Source organism: Ascaphus truei, chromosome 2 (genome assembly GCF_040206685.1).
Source record: "Ascaphus truei isolate aAscTru1 chromosome 2, aAscTru1.hap1, whole genome shotgun sequence".
NCBI classification, from domain to species: Eukaryota; Metazoa; Chordata; class Amphibia; order Anura; family Ascaphidae; genus Ascaphus; species Ascaphus truei.
The window spans coordinates 296552582-296575848 of NC_134484.1; the positions used below are offsets into that span (position 1 = coordinate 296552582).

The 23267-nt window shown below is 43.6% G+C and overlaps 1 protein-coding gene across 9 annotated transcripts in view; it reads left to right on the forward strand.

The window, feature by feature from the left end:
- Positions 1–23267, forward strand: part of SLC12A7 (solute carrier family 12 member 7) — a 623740-nt gene that overhangs the window by 409030 nt on the left and 191443 nt on the right. For all 9 annotated transcript variants that reach the window (XM_075586361.1, XM_075586370.1, XM_075586368.1 and 6 more), the window contains 3 exons: positions 6721–6888; positions 21283–21381; positions 22012–22069. In XM_075586361.1, coding sequence (XP_075442476.1) covers positions 6721–6888; positions 21283–21381; positions 22012–22069 — 325 coding nt within the window. The remainder of the gene's footprint in view (positions 1–6720; positions 6889–21282; positions 21382–22011; positions 22070–23267) is intronic.

Here is a 23267-nt window from a genome sequence, read left to right on the forward strand (position 1 = left end):
AACCACACCCCGGACCCGCTCCCTCTGCTGTCGGTGTGTATATTCAACATCCCACCTCAGTACAGGGGACTGGCCTGGTCTATGGGCTGCACAGCGTGACAGAAATTCATTGTAATGTAGTGTGTCTGTATGGAGAAGTGTTATTTGTAGTACAGTATGGTTTTGATAACCCTTCTACATTTATTTGTATATTGGTTCATCATGTGTGTGTATATACTGTACATATATACTGTATATATACTATACTATATATATATATATATATATATATATATATATATATATACTTATATATATATATACTGTATATATATATATATACTGTATATATAGTTGCATGATGAAGCAACTGTACAAATTCATGGGTGAAAGGTGGGTATCGGGCCAGTGTGGCTTAACCCCTTAATTACCTTTGCGGTTATTATCCGATAAGGTGTTTAAGGGGTTAATTGATATCTGAATGTAATTGCGATGTATTGGCTTTGTTTTGGCAATGTATTTTGTGGACAAGACAAGAATGTTGCTGGCGACGGAGACTTCTTATTGATGAGGTCAGTAGCACTTTATTATTTATTTGAATATGCTAGTTAATGTTTTTAATAATGGGCAATTAATCTATTATCCATATCTGGATAATAGTTATTTTGCACATTATTGTACTGTAGGTGTTGGGGGGGGGGGGTGTATGTATTGAATGTATAGGCCAGGTTTATTTTTTTTACATTCAGGGTTTGTTCCATGGTTCCGCGTGATACCTCTGGAGACCACCTGTGGTTTCCTCGGGTATCTCACGGGTATCAGGCTGGTTGTTCCACGGGTGACACATGCGGGGATGAAGCGGTGGCCTCACATCTGTGGGGGCACCGCGGACCCGTAGTCTGCGGGGATGAAGCTGTGTGGTCCCACTTCTGTGGGGGCACCGCCGACCCGTAGGTGCGGGGATGAAGATGTGTGGTCCCACTTCTGTGAGGGCACCGCGGACCCATAGTGAGCACCCGTGAGTTCCCCAGACCCCCGTGGGAACCACCCGAGGCCCCGCAGACACCTGTGGGTCTGACCCGGGGCTCCCAGACATCCTTGGGCCTACTGTGGGGACCCAATTGTGGCCCACGGTGACCCAAGGAGACCACCTGGGGGCCATGGTGCGGGCGAGACCCACCAGCAGGCCTCCAGAACCTGTTTGAAAAGGGCTGCTGGTACCCTGTAGGTCTGTCAGGTGCCCCGCCAGCCCACCGGGGACTCGCGTGGGGCTGCGTTATGAACCCTGTTTGTAAAAGGATAAATCTTGTATTTATGGGGGGGCACAGGGGGTGGGTAATGTATTTAATAAATATAATGATGTTTATTGTGGGTCACTATTGTTTTTATTGTGGGTACTGGGGGTGGGTGGGGGGGGTATTTGGCCCTTGGTGTGAGTTTAGGACTTGCGGGGGGTTGCGGGTGCACTCAACCCCTTCACGACCGTAGCAGTTAATACCGCTACGGTCGTGAAGGGGTTAAGTGCACCCGCTACCCCCCGCAAGCCCTAAACAACCACCGTTGGGGCTAATACCCCCTTCACCCACTCCCACTACCCACAATAAAAAAAAATTCACACACAGCAGCAGCAGCACAATTAATAAATACATCTAAATAAATAAATAAATACATGAATAGAAATAAATACATTTAAAATACATTTTTATTCATAGTGTAGATGTGCAGGGGGTCTCCGGAGCTGAACCGCTTTGGTTTTAGGTCTGGGGACCCCCTGCTTCCCGAGATACAGGCCCCTTTATGGGGTGCTGGTATCCCTCTGCTTGGGTTACATGCCACGGTCACGTGATCGGGACCTTTAAATGCAGAGGGATACCGGCACCCCATAAAGGGGCCTGTATCTCGGGAAGCAGGGGGTCCCTGGACCTGAAACCAACGCGGTTCAGCTCCAGAGACCCCCTGCACATCTACACTATGAATAAAAATGTATTTTAAATGTATTTATTTATATTCATATATTTATTTATTTATTTAGATTTATTTATTTATTTTTTGGGCGGCTGCTGTGTGTGAATTTTTTTTATTGTGGGTAGCGGGGGTTGGTGAAGGGGGTATTAGCCCCAATGATGGTTGTTTAGGGCTTGCGGGGGGGTAGCGGGAGGGGTTAACCCCTTCATGACCGTAGCGGTATTAACTGCTACGGTCGTGAAGGGGTTAAGTGCACCCGCAACCCCCCTGCAAGTCCTAAACTCACACCAAGGGCCAAATACCCCCTTCACCCACCCCCGCTACCCACAATAAAGCGGGCACGGTGGGTTAACCCCTTCATTGCCTTAGCGGCTATCAGCTATGGTAATGAAGCAGCATTTCTGTATTTTTAATAATATTGTGCAGGAGCAGGGGGTCCCCTGAGCTTTGATTTGTGGCTCATGGAACCCCCTGCTCACTGTACAATATTATTAAAAATACAGTCATGCTGCTTCGTTACCATAGCACATAGCCGCAAAGGTAAGGAATGAGTGTTTATTTATATATGTGTTTTATTCATACTGTAGATGTGCAGAGGGTCTCCAGAGCTGAACCGCTGTGGTTTTAGGTCCGGGGACCCCCTGCTTCCCGAGATACTGGCCCCTTTAGGGGGTGCCGGTATCCCTCTGCTTTGTTTACATGCCGCGGTCACGTGATCGGGACCTTTAAATGCAGAGGGATACTGGCACCTCATAAAGGGGGCTGTATCTCTGGAAGTAGGGGGTCCCTGGACCTGAAACCAATGCGGTTCAGCTCCGGAGACCCCCTGCACATCTACACTATGAATAAAAATGTATTTTAAATAATTTTTAATGTGCCGATGTTTGCGCAGAGAGAGCAGCGGTTCTCTCTCTGCTGCAAACACATCTCGCCCCCGCCGGCCTATAGTATCATTGATGTGCATACAGTATACCGTACTGTATGTTAGGGTTTATAGGGGTTGTTGTTATACAGTATATATATATATATATATATATATATATATATATATATACTGCATTACAATTCATGGATTTATGCCATCTGGCGGACACGCGAAGCATTGCAGCCTAGTAAATCCTGAACCATTATCAATTAACACATCAACCGCGCGTCAGCCGGGCATGACCCCTGGCTGGGAACGCGGCATGCTCCGGGTGAACAGCGTGGCATTCCAGGAACCAGCCAGGGACAAACCGGTGATTTGTTAGAATAAAGTGCGCCGCAACAGTACTGTAAAGTACAGCACTGCAAATGCATGTATACTTTAAATATGCAAATTTACAATTACTGCGCGCGCACACACAGACTGTGTACTGACGTAGGTTGAACCGCGAAGGTATTAGACTTCCAAGACAACAGCTCGCAAACGCCCCCCTGAGTTTTTACACGGCATTGCAGTATTGCAGACAGCGAGAATAAAATGCTAATATCACGAGCGCTAAAATAAAGCAATTCACTCCGGGCAAAAAAAAAAACGCACCTAACCGGGATTATCTGAGAGCTGCGGATCGAGCCGTTTTAGACTCAGGTCGGCCGCCACTGTACCTGTGTCATTTTCTCAGGAGTATTTATTTATTTTATTTATTTATAAAATATTTTACCAGGAAGTAATACATTGAGAGTTACCGCTCGTTTTCAAGTATGTCCTGGGCACAGAGTTAAGACAAATAATACATGTTTGCAAATACAGTTACATAAATGAGCAGTAAGGTATATCTCTGATCACTTGATCCTTTACTATATACCCTAGCATACGGGGGAGGTTTCACATACACACAAACATAGTGCGTCCCTAATTAAGACGTACCATATGTAGTTGTGAAGCACCTTTAGGCTGCGTCCCCACTGCCGCTGAGCTCGCTCTTGCATTAGAGCTTTGATGTCACCAACTCTCCAAGAATGAACGATTGGGGTCCTGCAAATTTTTTAGAGCAGGAGGGGAGGGTGTGTGTCTATTACGGGAGGGGCGTGTCATTGGCTGTATAGGGGCTGTCTCTGTGTCTGTCTGTATGTGTGTCTGTCTCTGTGTGTGTGTCTCTGTGTGTCTCTTTGTGTGTCTGTGTGTGTGTGTGTGTGTGTGTGTGTGTGTGTATGTCTCTCTGTGTCTGTCTCCATTTTCTCTCCCCCCTCCATTGCTCTCTCTATCCCCCCATTGCTCTCTTTCCCCCCTATTGCTCTCTCTCTCCCCCTCATTGCTCTCTCTCCCCCCATTGCTCTCCCCCCCATTGCTCTCTCTCCCCCCCATTGCTCTCTCTCCCCCCCCTATTGCTCTCTCTCTGCCCCCATTGCTCTCTTTCCCTCCCATTGCTCTCTCTATCTCCCTTCCCCCCATTGCTCTCTCTCTCCCCCTCCCCCCCATTGCTCTCTCTCTCCCCCTCCCCCCCATTGCTATCTCTCTCCCCCCATTGCTCTCCCCCATTGCTCTCTCCTGCACCCCCATTGCTTTTTCTCCTGCCCCCCCTCTGCGCTCACTCCGTTTGCCCCCCCCTCTCATTCCTTTTGCCCCCCCGCTCTCAGTCCGTTTGCCCCCCCCCCTCAGTCCGTTTGCCCCCCCCCTCCTCTTCCACTTCTCTCTGTTAAATTCAATATTTCTGTTTGGTGTATAGTGACAGGCCATTAGAACACACCCTCTCTCTTCCCATTGGTCAGAGCAGGGTCATGTAACCCTGTTCTGAGCTCGAAAGTATAGCTCTCTTGTCTCTCAAAGCACAACGCTTGGGAGAGTATGTGTGCATGCGCATGAGCGCACGCGCACAGCGGGAGAGTGGATGTTACTATACACATTACATAAGGTAAGCGTGCCAAGCACAGACCGCGCCAGCGGGGACTCAGCCTTAGGATATAGATCAGTGTACATACAGTACTGTATATACCTGCCACACACACACACACACACTACAACCAATAGATGGCAGTGTTCTCATACACGAACTGACTGCATTTACCTGATGAACTGTATTGACCATAGAGGATTGTAAATATATCAGTAATTTATTTTTATATTTTGTATATTGTAAGAGGACATGTGCAGAGGTATGCAATGGAGACTGTTTTAAGGTGAAATTAAATAAGGCTTTTATTGCACCTGTTTCTTTAACACAAGAAAATCATCCAAACATATGCAAATAAGGGGTCAAACAAAGCTTCTGTTCCACTTGGGAGTATTTCTAGTGAAACCTATGCAGTCCACAACTCCCTTTAGATTAGCATGTCTCTCAGCCCCAAACATATATCTTGATATGTGCAGATATACCAAAAGTCTTATAAAGGAAAGTCTTATCTGTTTCTTGTAGTTGGAGGGGAAGTCTTCTCTGTTCCTGTGTTGCTGCCTTTTCCTCAGGCTATATCAGCTTTCAGGTTTAGAGGTACTTTCCCCTGTGTCTTGCAGGCTCAAGACATCTGTTCCTATGGTCAGTCTCACAACTTGTGAGACTCAGGAAAAATCTCACTTCCTGTCTCAAAGGCAGGCTTTTCTAACAAACCTAGTCAGCCAGGTGGTGTTGGTTAATTGACTACCGGCAGTTAACCACCACACTGCTGGATTAGAGGCACATTTTCTGAACAGGGATAAATCCCCTGTTACATATATATTATGGCATAATTGTTGAATAAATAGTTTATTGTTTTTTATTTTAAGTGTACAGTAGGAGTTTTGAGCTATAGCTCAGGGGGCCATATAGATACCCTAAAAAAATACTGACTAGTTATCCCTGTTAATAACCAACATACAGTATCAAGCTGAATTATTTTACCTGACCCACGGCATGACATTTTTAGCCACCGCTGCTTCATTGTCTGCTCCCAATAGCCTGTTATTAATCAGTCCTTTTAACTCAACAAATTTCTGACTATGGAGAAAACAATTTGGCTACATCTGTACAGCCTAATGCTATCCAGATAATAGAGAGGAATGCTGCACACCTCAAAAAAGAAAAATGATACAATTACTGGTGCTCCAATGTTAGATCGAAAGCCTGCAGTCAGTCCTGGGTACATAGAAGAAGGAATAGAGGGCACAACGGATTTTGCAAATTCAAACTCATTTATTGAGCCAATGCAACCTGTTCAATCAGTGTAGATGAAGTCCATGTGCTTAATCAGCCCCTTGAAGATGGATACCAAATAACCAGGAAATGGGAGGACATGAACATCACGATATCCACAGGAGGACTTACAGATGCAGGGTATCACATATTCAAGTTTACACACTGGACATTGATTCAAGGGGCTGATTAAGCACATGGACTTCATCTACACTGATTGAACAGGTTGCATTGTGGGGATTTGGGGCACTATTTATATGATGTTAGAATAGATTTTGTTTATGCCATTGTCACTTGAGAAAGACCTTCACGGTTGAAACGTTGTGTTGGCTCAGCCTAATGCTATGACATCTCAAAGCATTCATCAAAGTTCTACAACCCATGCTTTCCGAGTATGGACGAGTGAAAACTATATTCCTGGAGCCACCTATGACTTGCAAACGGCCATACAAGGGTTTCAGGCTGACATTCAAGCATCATGGTGGTTATGCTCTACAGTGCATTTGTGTAGATGGGGCACTAACATGAATACTCCCATTTAAGTCCATGAGTTTCCATGCATTGGTGACCGATTTGCACTTACAAACAGGGAATAACCCCCTTGGAGTATTTCTTAAATGTGACATATTTTGTTAATGCAGTATTACTTTTCCAGTGCAAATCTAAAAAATATTTTTCTTTTCCCCAACAGATAATCTTTGGAGTGCATATACTCTTAAAGGGTCAATTGTTGAGAAAAATCAGCTTTCAGCTTCTCTATCAGACGAGGAAGCAAAAACCTCTCATCAACCTTATGTATTGACAGACATCATGACCTACTTCACAATGCTTGTTGGAATTTATTTTCCTTCTGTAACAGGTATCAATGCAAAACTGGTTAAAGATATTGCTGATTTAACACTTAGAAAAGTAGAATGATGTATTATTGATTCAGACTTTAATTTTCTTTTATGTGGTTTTTCAAAAATATTTTTTTAATAGCTCTGTTAAACTACTGGAAATCAGCTGAGTTTTTCTATTATTATTATCGCTTTTTTGCAAAGCGCCAACATATTCCGCAGTATAGTGGCTGCACAGAGTAACATTAATTGCATAAGCAGAATGATATGCAAAGAAGGATAAACAAGCGCAAACAGATACAAAAGGTAATGAGGGCCCTGCTCATGAGAGTTTACAATCAAAAGGGAATAAGAGGCAATGTTGAAACAAGTGTTTCCTGCTTCCATTGCTTTTCCAGTACTAAGAAATCCATTGTTCTCTCTCCCAATTATTCCTAATCGATTGTAGTGGTGAGATTGTCCCTGTCCCCTTTGCTTACTAATCTAATGGTTGCCTTTTGAAGTGCTCATAAATCCATTGTTCCCTTCCCCAGTGACTTGTAATGAATTGTTTTCTTCCCCATTGCTTCCCAATCTGATTGTTCCCTTCCTTGTGCTCTTTAAATTGACTGACTAGTCCTGTCGCAAATGCTAATAAATGACCGTCCCCATTACAAATGACTCTCCCAATTACTATACCTGTTAACCCTTCACAAACTTTACCATCACTGACCCCCTCAATCGACAATCCCCACTACAATTATCCCTAAGGGCTGGGACCCGCTGCGCCCGGCGGCGTGGGCGGCCGCATGAGCGTTCCCCACCAGCAGGGGAATCCTCCCTAGCCGGCCCCAGTCTCCCCTCGCTGCAGGGCTCACTACGCACTGTGACGCGTCAGCTGGCAGGGGATGCAAGAAAATTGTGATCCCGAGCGGTGACGCGTCACGTGGTGCGCTGATGAGCCAATCAGCGGCGGGGCGGGAGCGGGAGCTGTCAGACAGCTTCCTACTCAAGGTAGTGTGTGTGTCTGTGTGTCTGTGTGTCTGTGTGTCTCAGTGTCAGCGTGTGTGAGGGCATATGTGGGGGAAGGGGGAGGGAGCTGCTTACCTTCCGGCAGCCCGCAGCAGCTCCCTCCTGTCCTGCAGACCGAGCCCGTGGAGGGAGGGGGGGAGTAGCGGGTCCCTCCGCTCAAACCACGCCTCCCACTGCCGCCCCCCTCCCGCTCCCGCTCCCTACAGACCGCATATCGCGGTCTGTGTCTGTCAGCGCCCCGCCTGTCTGCAGTGCGGGCGCGCTGACTGAGGGAGAGGGGGCTTAGCCTAATCCTTTCTGAACTACCACTGTTCACCCTTACCTCACAAATTACTATCCGTCCCTCACCAACAATCCTCTCCTTCGCCCCTGCTTACTACTCATCATTATTCCAATCCCTCCACCCCTCCTGCCTCCATTAACCTTCCCCAGCAAGGCTGTACCCCACCCATCCCTCCCTCCAATGCCACCATTCTTCTCACTCCCTGTCCTCGTCACCCCCAATCTCTTGCCACAAGCCAACCTCCATTCTCAATGCCAACCCCAGTAACCTCATATATCCCTTCCTAGTCAACGCCCACTCACGTCATCACCCCTCACTCACACCGCAGCCTCAATCAACCTCCCATTCTCCACCTGGAACGCCAGATCCATCTGCAATAAGACCACCTTTACCCTCTATCACTTCCTACAAAACAATCTTGGATTCCTTGCAATCACCGAAACATGGATTGCCCACCAAAAAACACTGCCGTCCCCACTGCCCTCAGATCTACACAATCAAACTTCACCCACACCCCACATCTCATCGGCACTGGAGTAGGAGATGTCTGCTCATCCTGGACACCTTCCCCCAACCCCCCCTTTCCTTCCCCTCCCCTTTTCCTCCTTTGAATGCCAAGCCATGCCTGCTCTTTCTCTTTCCCTCTACCCATCACCATCATCATAATTTATCTCCCCCTTGCTCACCCACACTATTCAATGAGTTTGACTGCTTCCATCACTTTCATCCTCCCCCAACCCCTCGATATCCTCTGTGACATTATTCTCGACAGCCCCATCTCTGCCTTGGCCTTCACCCCCCTCATCTGCTCCTTTGGCCTCTCACTGAATCTCCCCCCACCCATGTACACGGAGACACCCTCGACCTTATTCTCACCGCAAGATGTCACGTAGAATCCCACTCCACACTCCTTGTCCCACCTGCCGATCACCACCTCTCCACCATCCTTTGCATCACCTTCCTTGCTCCTCCTCCCTCCTCAAGCCCACACAATCCCATCCTTCGCAGAAAGCTCAAATCCATTGATCCACCCTTACCTCCACCTAATCACTCCCTCCCCATCACATAATTTTCCTCTCTCCCACTGAACTCTGCCAAATCCACCTTCAACGCTGCATTATTCTCCCCCCGTGACTCAATCACACAACTCCACTCACACAAAGCCACCTCAACCCTGGCTCACCTGCCAACTCAAAACACTCTGCCTCTCCCTTCGCACAGCCAAGAGATAATGGAAATGTTTCTGTTCAACATCCTCACTCGGCACATTCCAATCCCAATACACTTCCACTCTCAAATCGCAAAAACAAATATACTATAATGCACATCACCTTATCCTTGCAAACTGTTCTCCACCTTAAACAATTTGCTACGGCCCTCAATATCCCTCTCACCTAAGCTCCTTCCCCCTCTCAGCAATTGACCTTTCCTACCAGGTTTCACAAAAAAATCATCACTGCTTCCTTCCCCACTGCTGTCACCTCTTCATCTATCACTCCTTCCCCTCCTGCCCAACCTCTGACGGTCTCCTCTCAATTATCAAACACTCCCATCCCACAACATCCCATTCTGACCCCATTCCACACTCCCTCTCCTCCTCCCCTCTCTGCTCCTTCAATCTCTCCCTATCCAGTGGACAATACCCAGATTCCTTCAAGACTGTTGTGGTCATCCCTGTCCTCAAAAACATCTCTCAAACCTTCTCTTACCTCCAGTTTTTGCCCTATCTCACTCCTTTTATATTTCTCCAAACTCCTTTAATACATTGTTTACAACCAACTCTCCACCTTAATCTACACCCTTTCCCTACTTCCCATTGTCAAGTCTGGCTTCTGTCCCACAAGCTCTACTGAAACTGCCCTTCTCATCATCCACAACTTTCTCTCCCAAGCTCGCCACTCCAAACTATCTTCCACCCTCATCCTTCTTGACCTCTCTTCAGCCTTTGACACCGTTGATCACCTCACTCTCATCTCCACCCTCACCAATCTTGGCATCACTCACACAGCACTCCCATGACTCTCAACCTATCTTTCTCACCACTCCTACTCCGTCACCTTCAACAATTCATCCTCTCCACCCACCAGGCTCCAAGTGAGCGTGCCCCAAGGCTCCGTCCTTGGTCTTCTCCTCTTTTGCTTCAACACTGCCCCCCCCCCCTCTTTGACCTCATCTCTTACCATGGATTCAATGTACATTTTTTCTGCAGACATCCAAATCTACTTCTCCTTCCCACTAGTCTTACCTGAACTTTCCACCCTTATCTCAGCTTGCCTTTCTGCCATTTCAACCTGTCCTCCCATTTCCTATAAATTAACCCAGTGAAGACTAAAGTCCTCTACTTTCCTGCTTTCTCCTCCATCCCATCCTCCCCAATCCCCACCTTTTCCTTTCTCCCCTCCCTCCCCCACACAATCTCACCCTCTGTTCGCATCCTTGGAGGCACCTTTGACCCATCCTTCCTCTTTCAATACATCATCTCCATCACTACCACCTGTTGCTACCACCTGTACAATATGAGAAAAATGTGTCGGCTCATTTCCCTCTCCATGGCCAAACTTCTCATCCACTCCCTCATCTTCACCCGTTTCGACTACTGTAACTCTCTTCTCAGTCTGCCCCTCTACTGCTTTATGCCCCTCCAACAAATCCAAAATGCTACACCCCTTCCACTTATCAATCTCCTCTGCTCTGCACATGCCATGCCCTCCCCTCCCAACCCCACTGGCTACCCATCTATAAGAGACACGTGCAGAGGTACAACCAGGGAGACTGATTTGGGGGAAATTAAATCGTGGATTTATTCAGACCATCATTTTAAAAATAGGAGAAACCACAAAAGAAATAAAACAGCCCTTTGTAAGGGTTAACTCAGGGGTGCACAAACTTTTTGCCCTGCTCCCACCTGCCTGCTCTCCCCAACTGCTCGTGGCCCGCTTACCTTGTCTCATGCGTCAAATGCCGGCGCGTTGCTATGGCGACGCGTCACCCAAAGCAGTTTGAGTCAAAGTAAGGGAACTTGGAGAGGCCTCGCGCGGTCCCTTGGCATGGAATTTAAATGCTGTGGGGAAGAGCTCGGAGCCTCTGTAAGCACCGTGCCCCCAAGTTTGCACACCCCTGGGCTAACTTACTTCCCCAGTCCCTATCTGCAGGCTTGGGAGAATATGCCTCTTTCCAACCTACTGTTAGGAATCTGATTTCTCAGCGCCATCCGTGCAACACACATACTACCCTCAGGGAGACTCAGGGCGTGCAGCGCAACCTCCGCTTACCTGCCTCCACGGGCCATCAGCTCCTCCGTCCCGCACGCACACGTGTGTCCTCCTCCAACGCTGGTCGCGTGCACACGCAGCTTACAGAGCGCACGCCCAGCATCCACTCTTCTACTTCCACTCCTGCTATGAGGCTCCGCCCCCGTACACTGCACGGGTGTAATCAGAGTGCTACTAGTGCTCACCTGGGTTGTATCAGCCACACCTATCCAGAGAGGCTCCCTGCAGTCCTCCTGACCTGCCTCCATCCCTGATTGGTCAGCCCAGCCTTATCTAGCATCTCTGAGCCCTCACTCATCGCTCGACATAGTCTCCGTATGGAAGTGTTTGGTATACTATCTGTTACTGCAGGTTTTGACACGGCTCGTACGACTACCCCCTATGGCTCTCGACTTTGGCTCTTCTTGGACTACGTATTCTCTGGCATCCCACGATCACGGCTTGGACTTCAACCTTTCTCATCTCTCCGCTCCCTGACCTCGACAAGGCAATCACTATTCTTCTCCTATACTCGGTACCGGCAAGTATTGTCTACGTTACTTATATCTGGCCTGGCAATGCTTAACACCACACTCCGGACTCGCTCCCTTTGCTGCGGGTGCGTGTATCCCTACTTCCCCCTTTGGCACAGGGGATGAGTCTGGTCTGCGGGCAGCACCGGCGTAACACCTACAACCCCCAACATTCCAAGAGGTACATGTAAGCAGAGGCCCTTTGTGGCAGTCTGAGTCTGGTTGGTGTCTGTTGAGGGGTCAGCCTCTGGCGAGTTCCAGGGTCCTCTGTGCCTAGTAAAAGAAGTCTGGTTCCTGGGGTCTTGTAATCAGAACAGTCTTGTGCTCAAGACATTTTCTTTGGCAGCACAGTGACTGTGCTCATGAGTCTCTCTTGCAGTTTCCAGCAGGAGGCTTTTTAACCTTTAGCCAGGTGGAGACTGGTTTATTGACTTTGGCTGTAATTAACTAGCTCCCTGCTGGATTACTCTTTCTATTGAAGCCTCATTGAGTCCCTGTTACACCATCCAACAACTTTCCTCTTCAAATTCCTCACCTTGGTCTACAAATCTCTCCATGGTCTTGCATGTTCTTACCTTGCAGCACTCATCTCTCGCTACTCCCCCTCCTGTCCACTTTGCTCCTTGACTGCCGCAACCCTCACTTCCCCCTCAGCTTCCTTTGCCTCCCCTCAATTCCGATTGTTTGTCTCCACTCGAACAAGTTCCCCCCACCACATCCAATCTGCCTCCTCTCTTACTACTGTGTCTTCAGAAGCCAACTCAAAACTCATCTCTTCTCCATTACATTCCATGATCCCCCGTTAACCTTCTATCCCATCCCCTCCTTCACCCCTTCCTAAACCTTTCTAAAGTCTCACAAAACCTTTCCACTGTCAGACCCATCACCATGCCACAAACCTGACAATAACCCCTGCCCACCAGCCAAGCAACCTCTCAATGCACCTATATAGAAGATATAGATATATATATATATGTGTATGTATGTGTCCGGAAATAATTGGACACTGATACAAGTTTTGTTATTTCGGCTGTGTACCAAATAAATTCAAGTCAAAATTAAATAATGAATATGGGCTTAAAGTGCAGTCTATCAGCTTTAATTTGTGGGTATTCACATCCAAATTGGAGGAAGGGTTTAGGAATTACATCTCTTTAATATGTAGCCCCCTCTTTTTCAAGGGACCAAAAGTAATTGGACAATTGACTCAAAAGCTGTTTCATGGACAGGTGTGGGCTTTTCCATCATTATTTCATCATCAATTAAGCAGGTAAACGTCTGGAGTTGATTCCAGGTGTGGCATTCGCATTTGGAAGCTGTTGCTGTGAACCCACAACATGCGGTCAAAGGAGCTCTCAATGCAAGTGAAACAGGGCATCCTTAGGCTGCAAAAAAAAAGAAAAACTATCAGAGAGATAGCAGGGGCCTTAGGAGTGGCCAAATCAACAGTTTGGTACATTCTGAGAAAAAAAGAACGCACTGGTGAGCTCTGCAACACTAAAAGGCCTGGACGTCCACGGAAGAAAAGAGTGGTGGATGATCATAGGATCCTTTCCATGGTAAAGAAAAACCCCTTCACAACATCCAGCCAAGTGAAGAACACTCTCCAGGAGGTAGGCATATCATTATCCAAGTCTACCATAAAGAGAAAACTTCACGAGAGCAAATACAGAGGGTTCACCACAAGGTGCAAACCATTCATAAGCCTCAAGAATAGAAAGGCCAGATTAGACTTTGTCAAACAACATCTAAAAAAGCCAGCCCAGTTCTGGAACAGCATTCTCTGGACAGATGAAACTAAGATCAACCTGTACCAGAATGATGGAAAGAAAAAAGTATGGAGAAGGCTTGGAACGGCTTATGATCCGAAGCATACCACATCATCTGTAAAACACGATGGAGACAGTGTGATGGCATGGGCATGCATAGCTTACAATGGCATTGGGTCACTAGTGTTTATTGATGATGTGACAGAAGACAGAAGCAGCCAGATGAATTCTGAAGTGTATAGGGATATATTGTCTGCTCAGATTCAGCCAAATTCAGTGAAGTTGATTGGACGGCGCTTCACTTTACAAATGGACAATGACCCAAAACATACTGCAAAAACAACCCAGGAGTTATTTAAGGCAAAGAAGTTGAATATTTGGTAATGGCCGAGTCAATCACCTGATCTCAACCCGATCGAGCATGCATTTCACTTGCTGAAGACAAAACGTAAGGCAGAAAGACCCACGAACAAACAACAACTGAAGACAGCTGCAGTAAAGGCCTGGCAAAGCATCACAAAGGAGGAAATCGAGCGTTTGGTGAAAAACTAAGTACACCCTTACTGCTTTCAAAGGAATTAAGATGCTAAGTAGCAGACAGGTGCTGCTAATCAAATGCCCTTGATTAATTGATCATCAGCAAATGTGACCACCTCTATAAAAACTGAAATTTTAGCAGTTTGCTGGTCTGAAGCATTCAGGTGTGTTTTAACACAATGCCAAGGAGGAAAGACATCAGCAATGATCTTAGAGAAGCAATTGTTGCTGCCCATCAATCTGGGTAAGGGTTATAAGGAAATTTCCAAACAATTTAAATTCCCTCATTCTACAGTGAGAAAGATTATTCAAAAGTGGAAAATATTCAAGACCGTTGCCAATCTTCCCAGGAGTGGACGTCCCAGCAAATTCACCCCAAGGTCAGACCGTGCAATGCTCAGAAAAATTGCAAAAAAAATAAGAGTTACATATCAGACTCTACAGGCCTCAGTTAGCATGTTAAATGTTAAAGTTCATGACAGTACAATTAGAAAAAAAACTGAACAAGTGTGGTTTGTTTGGAAGGGTTGCCAAAAGAAAGCCTCTTCTCTCTAAAAAGAACATGGCAGCATGGCTTTGGTTTGCAAAGTTGCATCTGAACAAACCACAAGACTTCTAGAACAATGTCCTTTGGACAGATGAGACCAAAGTGGAGATGTTTCGCCATAATGCACAGCGCCACGTTTGGCGAAAACCAAACACAACATATCAGCACAAACACTTGTTTTGCAGCCACAGGACCTGGGAACCTTGCAGTCATTGAGTCGACCATGAACGCCTCTGTATACCAAAGTATTCTAGAGTCAAATGTGATGCCATCTGTCCGACAGCTAAAGCTTGGCCGAAATTGAGTCATGCCACTGGTTTGTGTTAGAATAGTTATATATATATATATTTATATATATATATAAAATCAAAAAATAAATAGATGATACCGTTCTGTGGCTAACGAAATGCTTTTATTTGTGCGAGCTTTCGAGATACACTGATCTCTTTTTCCGGCGATGTTACAATGAATGAAGCATGGATTACTTAAAAACAGTGTCTCTTGGAATGTTATCTGTGCTGTTCCTTCCCCCGGTGTGGATGTGTTTTATGGCTAGAGGTGTCAAAGGGTAACTGAAGGCAAGTGAAGAAAGAGTGTGTATGTGTATCAGTGTGAATAAAAATGAATGGAGAGCCCACAGTATAAACAGTGCTCTACACAAGGTGTGTGTGGAGTGAGAGGGATATAAATGGTGTGGGTGGGTGTGGAAATGTGAGAGTTTGTAGCACAACTAAAAGTGTGTGTGGATACTATGTGGTCCCTATTGGTGTATAGTATCCACACACACTTTTAGTTGTGCTACAAACTCTCACATTTCCACACCCACCCACACCATTTATATCCCTCTCACTCCACACACACCTTGTGTAGAGCACTGTTTATACTGTGGGCTCTCCATTCATTTTTATTCACACTGATACACATACACACTCTTTCTTCACTTGCCTTCAGTTACCCTTTGACACCTCTAGCCATAAAACACATCCACACCGGGGGAAGGAACAGCACAGATAACATTCCAAGAGACACTGTTTTTAAGTAATCCATGCTTCATTCATTGTAACATCGCCGGAAGAAGAGATCAGTGTATCTCGAAAGCTCGCACAAATAAAAGCATTTCGTTAGCCACAGAACGGTATCATCTATTTATTTTTTGATTATTGAAGCTCGGCTAACACGGTACTGATACCTCTACATATATATATATATATAAATATAAAAATATATATATATACAAATGTAAATACAACTGTATGCTCATCTGCATGTCTTAGGCAGGTCTGCAACCCCGCCTTTCCCCATTATCACCCAGCACACAGCACTTCCACTGCAGCAAGGGATTCTGGGAAATGACATGCAAATGAGCACACAGTGCCACTTTTTGCTTCAAAAACCACTTTTAACATGGTTCCCTATAGGCTTAAGCTTGCTGCATGGTCACAGCTTTGAGCACAGCCAGGGTTAAGGTGCATACCCAGAAAACCACCCACAGACAGCTGTTTCGACCTTAATGGGTCTCATCAGTGTGGGGTTGATTAACTGGGTATGCAAAGAAGCTAAAGGATGGGCCAACCATAATACTGAGTTAAGTTATGGTGAGTAAAAAAAGTGACAAAAACCCTCCACAGCAAAGCAAATATGTAAATGTAAATACAACTGTATGCTCATCTGCATGTCTTAGGCAGGTCTGCAACCCCGCCTTTCCCCATTATCACCCAGCACACAGCACTTCCACTGCAGCAAGGGATTCTGGGAAATGACATGCAAATGAGCACACAGTGCCACTTTTTGCTTCAAAAACCATTTTTAACATGGTTCCCTATTGGCTTAAGCTTGCTGCATGGTCACAGCTTTGAGCACAGCCAGGGTTAAGGTGCATACCCAGAAAACCACCCACAGACAGCTGTTTCGACCTTAATGGGTCTCATCAGTGTGGGGTTGATTAACTGGGTATGCAAAGAAGCTAAAGGATGGGCCAACCATAATACTGAGTTAAGTTATGGTGAGTAAAAAAAGTGACAAAAACCCTCCACAGCAAAGCAAATATGCAAATGTAAATACAACTGTATGCTCATCTGCATGTCTTAGGCAGGTCTGCAACCCTGCCTTTCCCCATTATCACCCAGCACACAGCACTTCCACTGCAGCAATGGATATCATATGTAAACACAGAAAAAGAAACCTCTCAAACAGCACTCAGACTAATAATGCAAATAATAATAGTAATACATTTATTGAGTCAAAATATTAAGGAAAACAAAAAACAGCTGACTGGAGCCCTGGCTAACTGGACTCAAAGAAATATAAAACAAAATTTTTTAAATTAAATTCAAGGGAACTATATAATGAACATAAACCTCAATGAATAGAACCACTATGGGGACCAGGTACCCATAGTGATTCACAACCGGCCGGTCATATAAGGTATGGACATAACACAGAAAAGAATATACCAGGCAAACTAAGCTAGTGTATAGGGCTAAATAATGAAAATACCTAATGACCTGAAACTATAAATATAGCACATAGCAGAAAACATAGAGGTACTTCAGTGACCCAAAACACCAAGCCAAAATGGCAACATGAACAGGAGAGAGACTGATATATTTCAAACCAGTACAATTACTGGATGATATCAGTGGTAATGGAAAACATATACTCAACTCCTGTATAGCATAGTTGGCATAAATCCAGATGTAGTGTGGAGTCCTGGATGGTGGTAACCGCAAAATAGAATGCAAAAGCTACATATAAAGAAAGTCCCAAGAAATAATAAAGTTCAAATAGGAGCCAGAAGTCAGGGCCAGCAGCACATATAACCCACTATGCGTTTCGCCAACTAAGGCTTCTTCTAAGGTGGTAAATTGGCCGTGGAGCACATCCGGTTTAAAAAGATATTGCTGAGTGCCTTAGTTGGCGAAACGTGTTGTGGTTTATATGTGCTGCTGGCCCTGACTTCTGGCTCCTATTTGAACTTTATTATTTCTTGGGACTTTCTTTATATGTAGCTTTTGCATTCTATTTTGCGGTTACCACCATCCAGGACTCCACACTACATCTGGATTTATGCCAACTATGCTATACAGGAGTTGAGTATATGTTTTCCATTACCACTGATATCGTCCAGTAATTGTACTGGTTTGAAATATATGAGTCTCTGTCCTGTTCATGTTGCCATTTTGGCTTAGTGTTTTGGGTCACTGAAGTACCTCTATGTTTTCTGCTATGTGCTATATTTATAGTTTCAGGTCATTAGGTATTTTCATTATTTAGCCCTATACACTAGCTTAGTTTGCCTGGTATATTCTTTTCTGTGTTATGTCCATACCTTATATGACCGGCCGGTTGTGAATCACTATGGGTACCTGGTCCCCATAGTGGTTCTATTCATTGAGGTTTATGTTCATTATATAGTTCCCTAGAATTTAATTTATATTTTTTTGTTTTATATTTCTTTGAGTCCAGTTAGCCAGGGCTCCAGTCAGCTGTTTTTTGTTTTCCTTAATATTTTGACTCAATAAATTTATTACAATTATTATTTGCATTATTAGTCTGAGTGCTGTTTGAGAGCTTTCTTTTTCTGTGTTTACATATTTATTTCATTCCTCTAGCACTGCCTAGTAGACATTATTTCTGTTATTTTCAGTTATTTTCTGCTTTGATTTAGACAGTGCATTTATCTTTTGGTTGTTTGATGCGGTATTCATTTATGTGTGTGTTATATATATATATATATATATATATATAACACACACATACATAAATACATACATACACACAGTGGTGTGAAAAAGAAAGTACACCCTCATTGAATTCTATGGTTTTACATATCAGGACATAATAACAAATCATCTGTTTCTTAGCAGGTCTTAAAATTAGGTAAATACAACCTCAGATGAACAACAACACATGACATATTGCACCGTGTCATAATTTATTTAACAAAAATAAAGCCAAAATGGAGAATCCATGTGTGAAAAACTAAGTATACCTTATGATTCAATAGCTTGTAGAACCACCTTTAGCAGCAATAACTTGAAGTAATCGTTTTCTGTATGACTTTATCAGTCTCTCACATTGTTGTGGAGGAATTTTGGCCCACTCTTCTTTACAACGTTGCTTCAGTTCATTGAGGTTTGTGGGCATTTGTTTATGCACAGCTCTCTTAAGGTCCAGCCACAAAATTTCAATTGGGTTGATGTCTAGACTTTGACTGGGCCATTGCAACACCTTGATTCTTTTCTTTTTCAGCCATTCTGTTGTAGATTTATGGTGTGCTTGGGATCATTGTCCTGTTGCATGACCCAATTTGGGCCAAGCTTTAGCTGTCGGACAGATGGCCTCAAATTTGACTCTAGAATACTTTGGTATACAGAAGAGTTCATGGTTGACTCAATGACTGCAAGGTTCCCAGTTCCTGTGGCTGCAAAACAAGCCCAAATCATCACCCCTCCACCATCGTGCTTGACAGTTGGTATATGAGGTGTTTGTGCTGATATGCTGTGTTTGGTTTTCGCCAAACGTGGCGCTGTGCATTATGGCCAAACATCTTCACTTTGGTCTCATCTGTCCAAAGGACATTGTTCCAGAAGTCTTGTGGTTTGTTCAGATGCATCTTTGCAAACCTAAGCCATGCTGCCATGTTCTTTTTAGAGAGAAGATGCTTTCTCTTGGCAACCCTTCCAAACAAACCATACTTGTTCAGTCTTTTTTTAATTGTACTGTCATGAACTTTAACATTTAACATGCTAACTGAGGCCTGTAGAGTCTGAGATGTAACTCTTGTTTTTTTTTGCAATTTCTCTGAGCATTGCACGGTTTGACCTTGGGGTGAATTTGCTGGGACGTCCACTCCTGGGAAGATTGGCAACTGTCTTGAATGTTTTCTACTTTTGAATAATCTTTCTCACTGTAGAATGATGAACTTTAAATTGTTTGAAAAAAGGCCTTATAACCCTTCCCAGATTGATGGGCAGCAACAATTGCTTCTCTAAGATCATTGCTGATGTATTTCCTCCTCGGCATTGTGTTAATACACACCTGAATGCTTCAGTCCAGCAAACTTCTAAAACTTCGGCTTTTATTGAGGTGGTCACACTTGCTGATGATCAATTACTCAAAGGCATTTGATTAGCAGCACCTGTCTGCTACTTAGCATCTTAATTCCTTTGAAAGCAGTAAGGGTGTACTTAGTTTTTCACACATAGCTTCTCCATTTTGGCTTTATTTTTATTAAATAAATCATGACACAGTGTAATATGTCATGTGTTGTTTATCTGAGGTTGTTTTTACCTAATTTTAAGACCTGCTAAGGAACAGATGCTTGTTATTATGTCCTGATAGGCTGCAAAAGGAGGGAGATGTCAATAGTGTGGGAAATTACGGAAGCAGACTTAGGGGAGAGAGTGTTGGAGCTAAGGATAGAGGCCTAAGTACAAGTGAGAGAGAGAAGGTAAATAAGGAAGAGCAAAGTAACAGTAGTCCAAAGCTGAGGTTGGGCTGAAGTCATTACTTAGCATGAATCTGACATGTTTATAGCTCAGGGTGTTGGCAGGTGCAGTGCAGGAATGGCAGTAAACGGCAACAGCCTTTGGCCGCCCTTCACCTTGGGGGTCACGCATATGTAGGTTGAAAAGCTTCTGAATCAATCTTTAATTTTAATTTGAAATGATACCGTAGTTTTTTTTTATCTTGGTGAAATATTATGGGAAAAGCTTTTTTGGTTGTTGCTAGGGCTATTGGGACTTTTGATTTGATACGGCATACTTCCTCTAGTAGTAGGTTTTATGTTCTATAAAGTTGTAAAGATTGTTGTGCTTTCTCAACGTCAAGCATGTTGGTGAATATTTGCTAAATTCTTAATTCTCTTGTAATTAAAATGGTAAGGTACGTTGGCCAAGTGCTTTATCGCAACTCCAATAGGGATTTCATATTTAAATGCATTTTTCCACATTACTTACGTACTCTTCAAATTTTTGGTGCAATATTCTGGTGAGAAAATTGAGTTCTATCTACAGTGTACTCCATCTGTACACATTTGATAGATTTCCTAATGACACGGGCTTTAAAGCACCTTACAAAAGTATTCCATTGTTATTTTAAGAACTTTACACCAATTTACCTTATTCGATACAAAAACACAAACTTTTGGACAAGTGTTATCAAGTCACTAAGAAACTTGAAGTTGTCAAATAAGAAATCAATTGTTTTGTAGTATAAAATCCCTGTCCTATATTCAGGTATACAATAAGGCTCCTTGTTTCCCATGATGCAATTACAATCATGCTTTGATGGGCACTTAAACTCCCATCAAAGTAAATCTAAATTTCTGTGAGATGCATTTTAATGAATAATCCCCCTATCCCCTTGAGTGATTGCTCATTAGGTGAATTGTTCTGACAAATACAAATAGTAATACACTTTAATTGTGGGACTTTACAAGGAAAATTTAAATTGCAAACTAATATCACATCTTTGTTTCAGGTATCATGGCTGGTTCAAACAGATCTGGAGACCTGAAGGATGCTCAAAAATCTATTCCAGCTGGAACTATTTTGGCTATTGCAACAACATCGTTTATATGTATCTTTTATTACTTCATTTATTCTGACCGTTCCATAGATCGTTATTTGATTGTACTAAATCCCTATTTCACTAACTTTGATAATATTCCTCCATTTCTATTATTGTAATGACGTGTAATATGTCAGAGCATTAGTCACCTTTGTGTGTTAACAGTTCAGAATTTTGGATATGAACCCACAATGTGTAACTCAACCTGAATTTTCACTCCAATATTTCCTTTCTTATGCATCCCCTGTCTAGTAGCAATCCATGCTTCTCAAGTTGACTTTAAATTAAAAAGAAAAAAAAAGTGTATTGCATTTATCAGGGGGCTAAACCATGGTGTGTGACCATCGTTCTTCGGGTTAAAGCCAAAACTAGCTAACTTCTTTCAAAGCAATTTATATTCTTTGTTATTTTGTTATTGTGGTTAGGATATTCTGCAAAACCTATCCTAAATTTTTAGATCTATTACACATGGTAAATTACTTCTTTTCACTTTATTTCACTTGAAATATATTTTGCTACTGGTTGATGACTTTTACGGTGTTCATTTGTACAAAAATATGGTTAATTAAAATTGCTTATTTTGCAACATATTTCTACAGCTATATGTATAATACTTTATTCCTTAACTGTAGCAAAAAGATCTTTCTTGTGTAGTTTTGTTTGGTGCCTGTATTGAAGGTGTGCTTTTACGTGACAAGTGAGTATAAATGTTGAGAAAATTATAGTGTTATAATATTTTTTGTAGTTAAGGGAAATTTGCTGTTTCATCAGAATTGTGATAGTTTTCAATTAATTGTTGCTTACCTATAGCTTTGTAAGTGGCCACCATTAGTTAACATGCTGGCTTCTTTCGAAACCCTTAAACGAATAGTGGCAACAATCTTGAATAATGGATGAGAGTAGTACTTTGTAACAAGGCTATGTCAAAGTGAGAAGAACAAAGCCTATTCACCTTTTTAGAAATAGAAGTTGTATCCCACCCAAATCCTTCTCAGGCTTGTCATTTGGCTGTAACATTGTGCCTGGAATGCCTTTTTCTGTTTCGTCCCCTCAATGATATTCAGAGCTCTAAATGAAAGGTGTGAGACCTAGAACTTGCAATACAGAGGAAAAGAAAAACTGCTGCTCCGCTTAATAGAGAAGTAATGAATTAAAATCAATGTGCAAGCAGGAAGGTTCAATAATCATAAAGGCACAGAAGTACTGAGCTTGCCTTTCTGTGCCTTTATGATTATTAGACCCAGAACTTGTGTAAAAACAACATCAAAGAATGAATTGGTCCGTTAAAAGGTTTCACCACATTTAATAGATCTACTTTTCTCTTATGCCTGTATGGCTCTTATATCCTTGAATCTAAAATGACATATTGCACAACTGTTTCTGGTTTGAGGCAGGACATATTGAAATAAGTTGAATGTGATTGCCCTCTCAGTTTAAGAACCTCCATGTTGACAAAAATAACACTTGACCAATGTTGTTTGTATTTTTTAAATCTTAAATGAAAGATTTACTGTACTGTGCCGGCTGGAAGGCAAAATAAATTCATAATCATTTAAGACAGTGGGGTTTATTCTGTAAACTGCGATAGCATCGATCCGGCACTATTGCACAGAGAGCCAGATTTACTTCAATGGGGTTTTCTATGTCATAGTGCCTGATCAATGCTATCACAGCTTACAGAATAAGCTCCCCCAGTGTTGCTTAAAACTCTCCTCAGGGAAGACTGACCGCATATGTTTTTGGATTAACCAATGCATTTGTACATACAGCTGCTCCAGGCTTTATTCTAAAGCCTTGCCCGGCGTACCGCTCTGAATACCGGGTCATGACGCGATATGTTTTCCAAACGTATAGCAAATGACTCAGGTTTCTATCGGTTTTCTATCGCGTGCAGA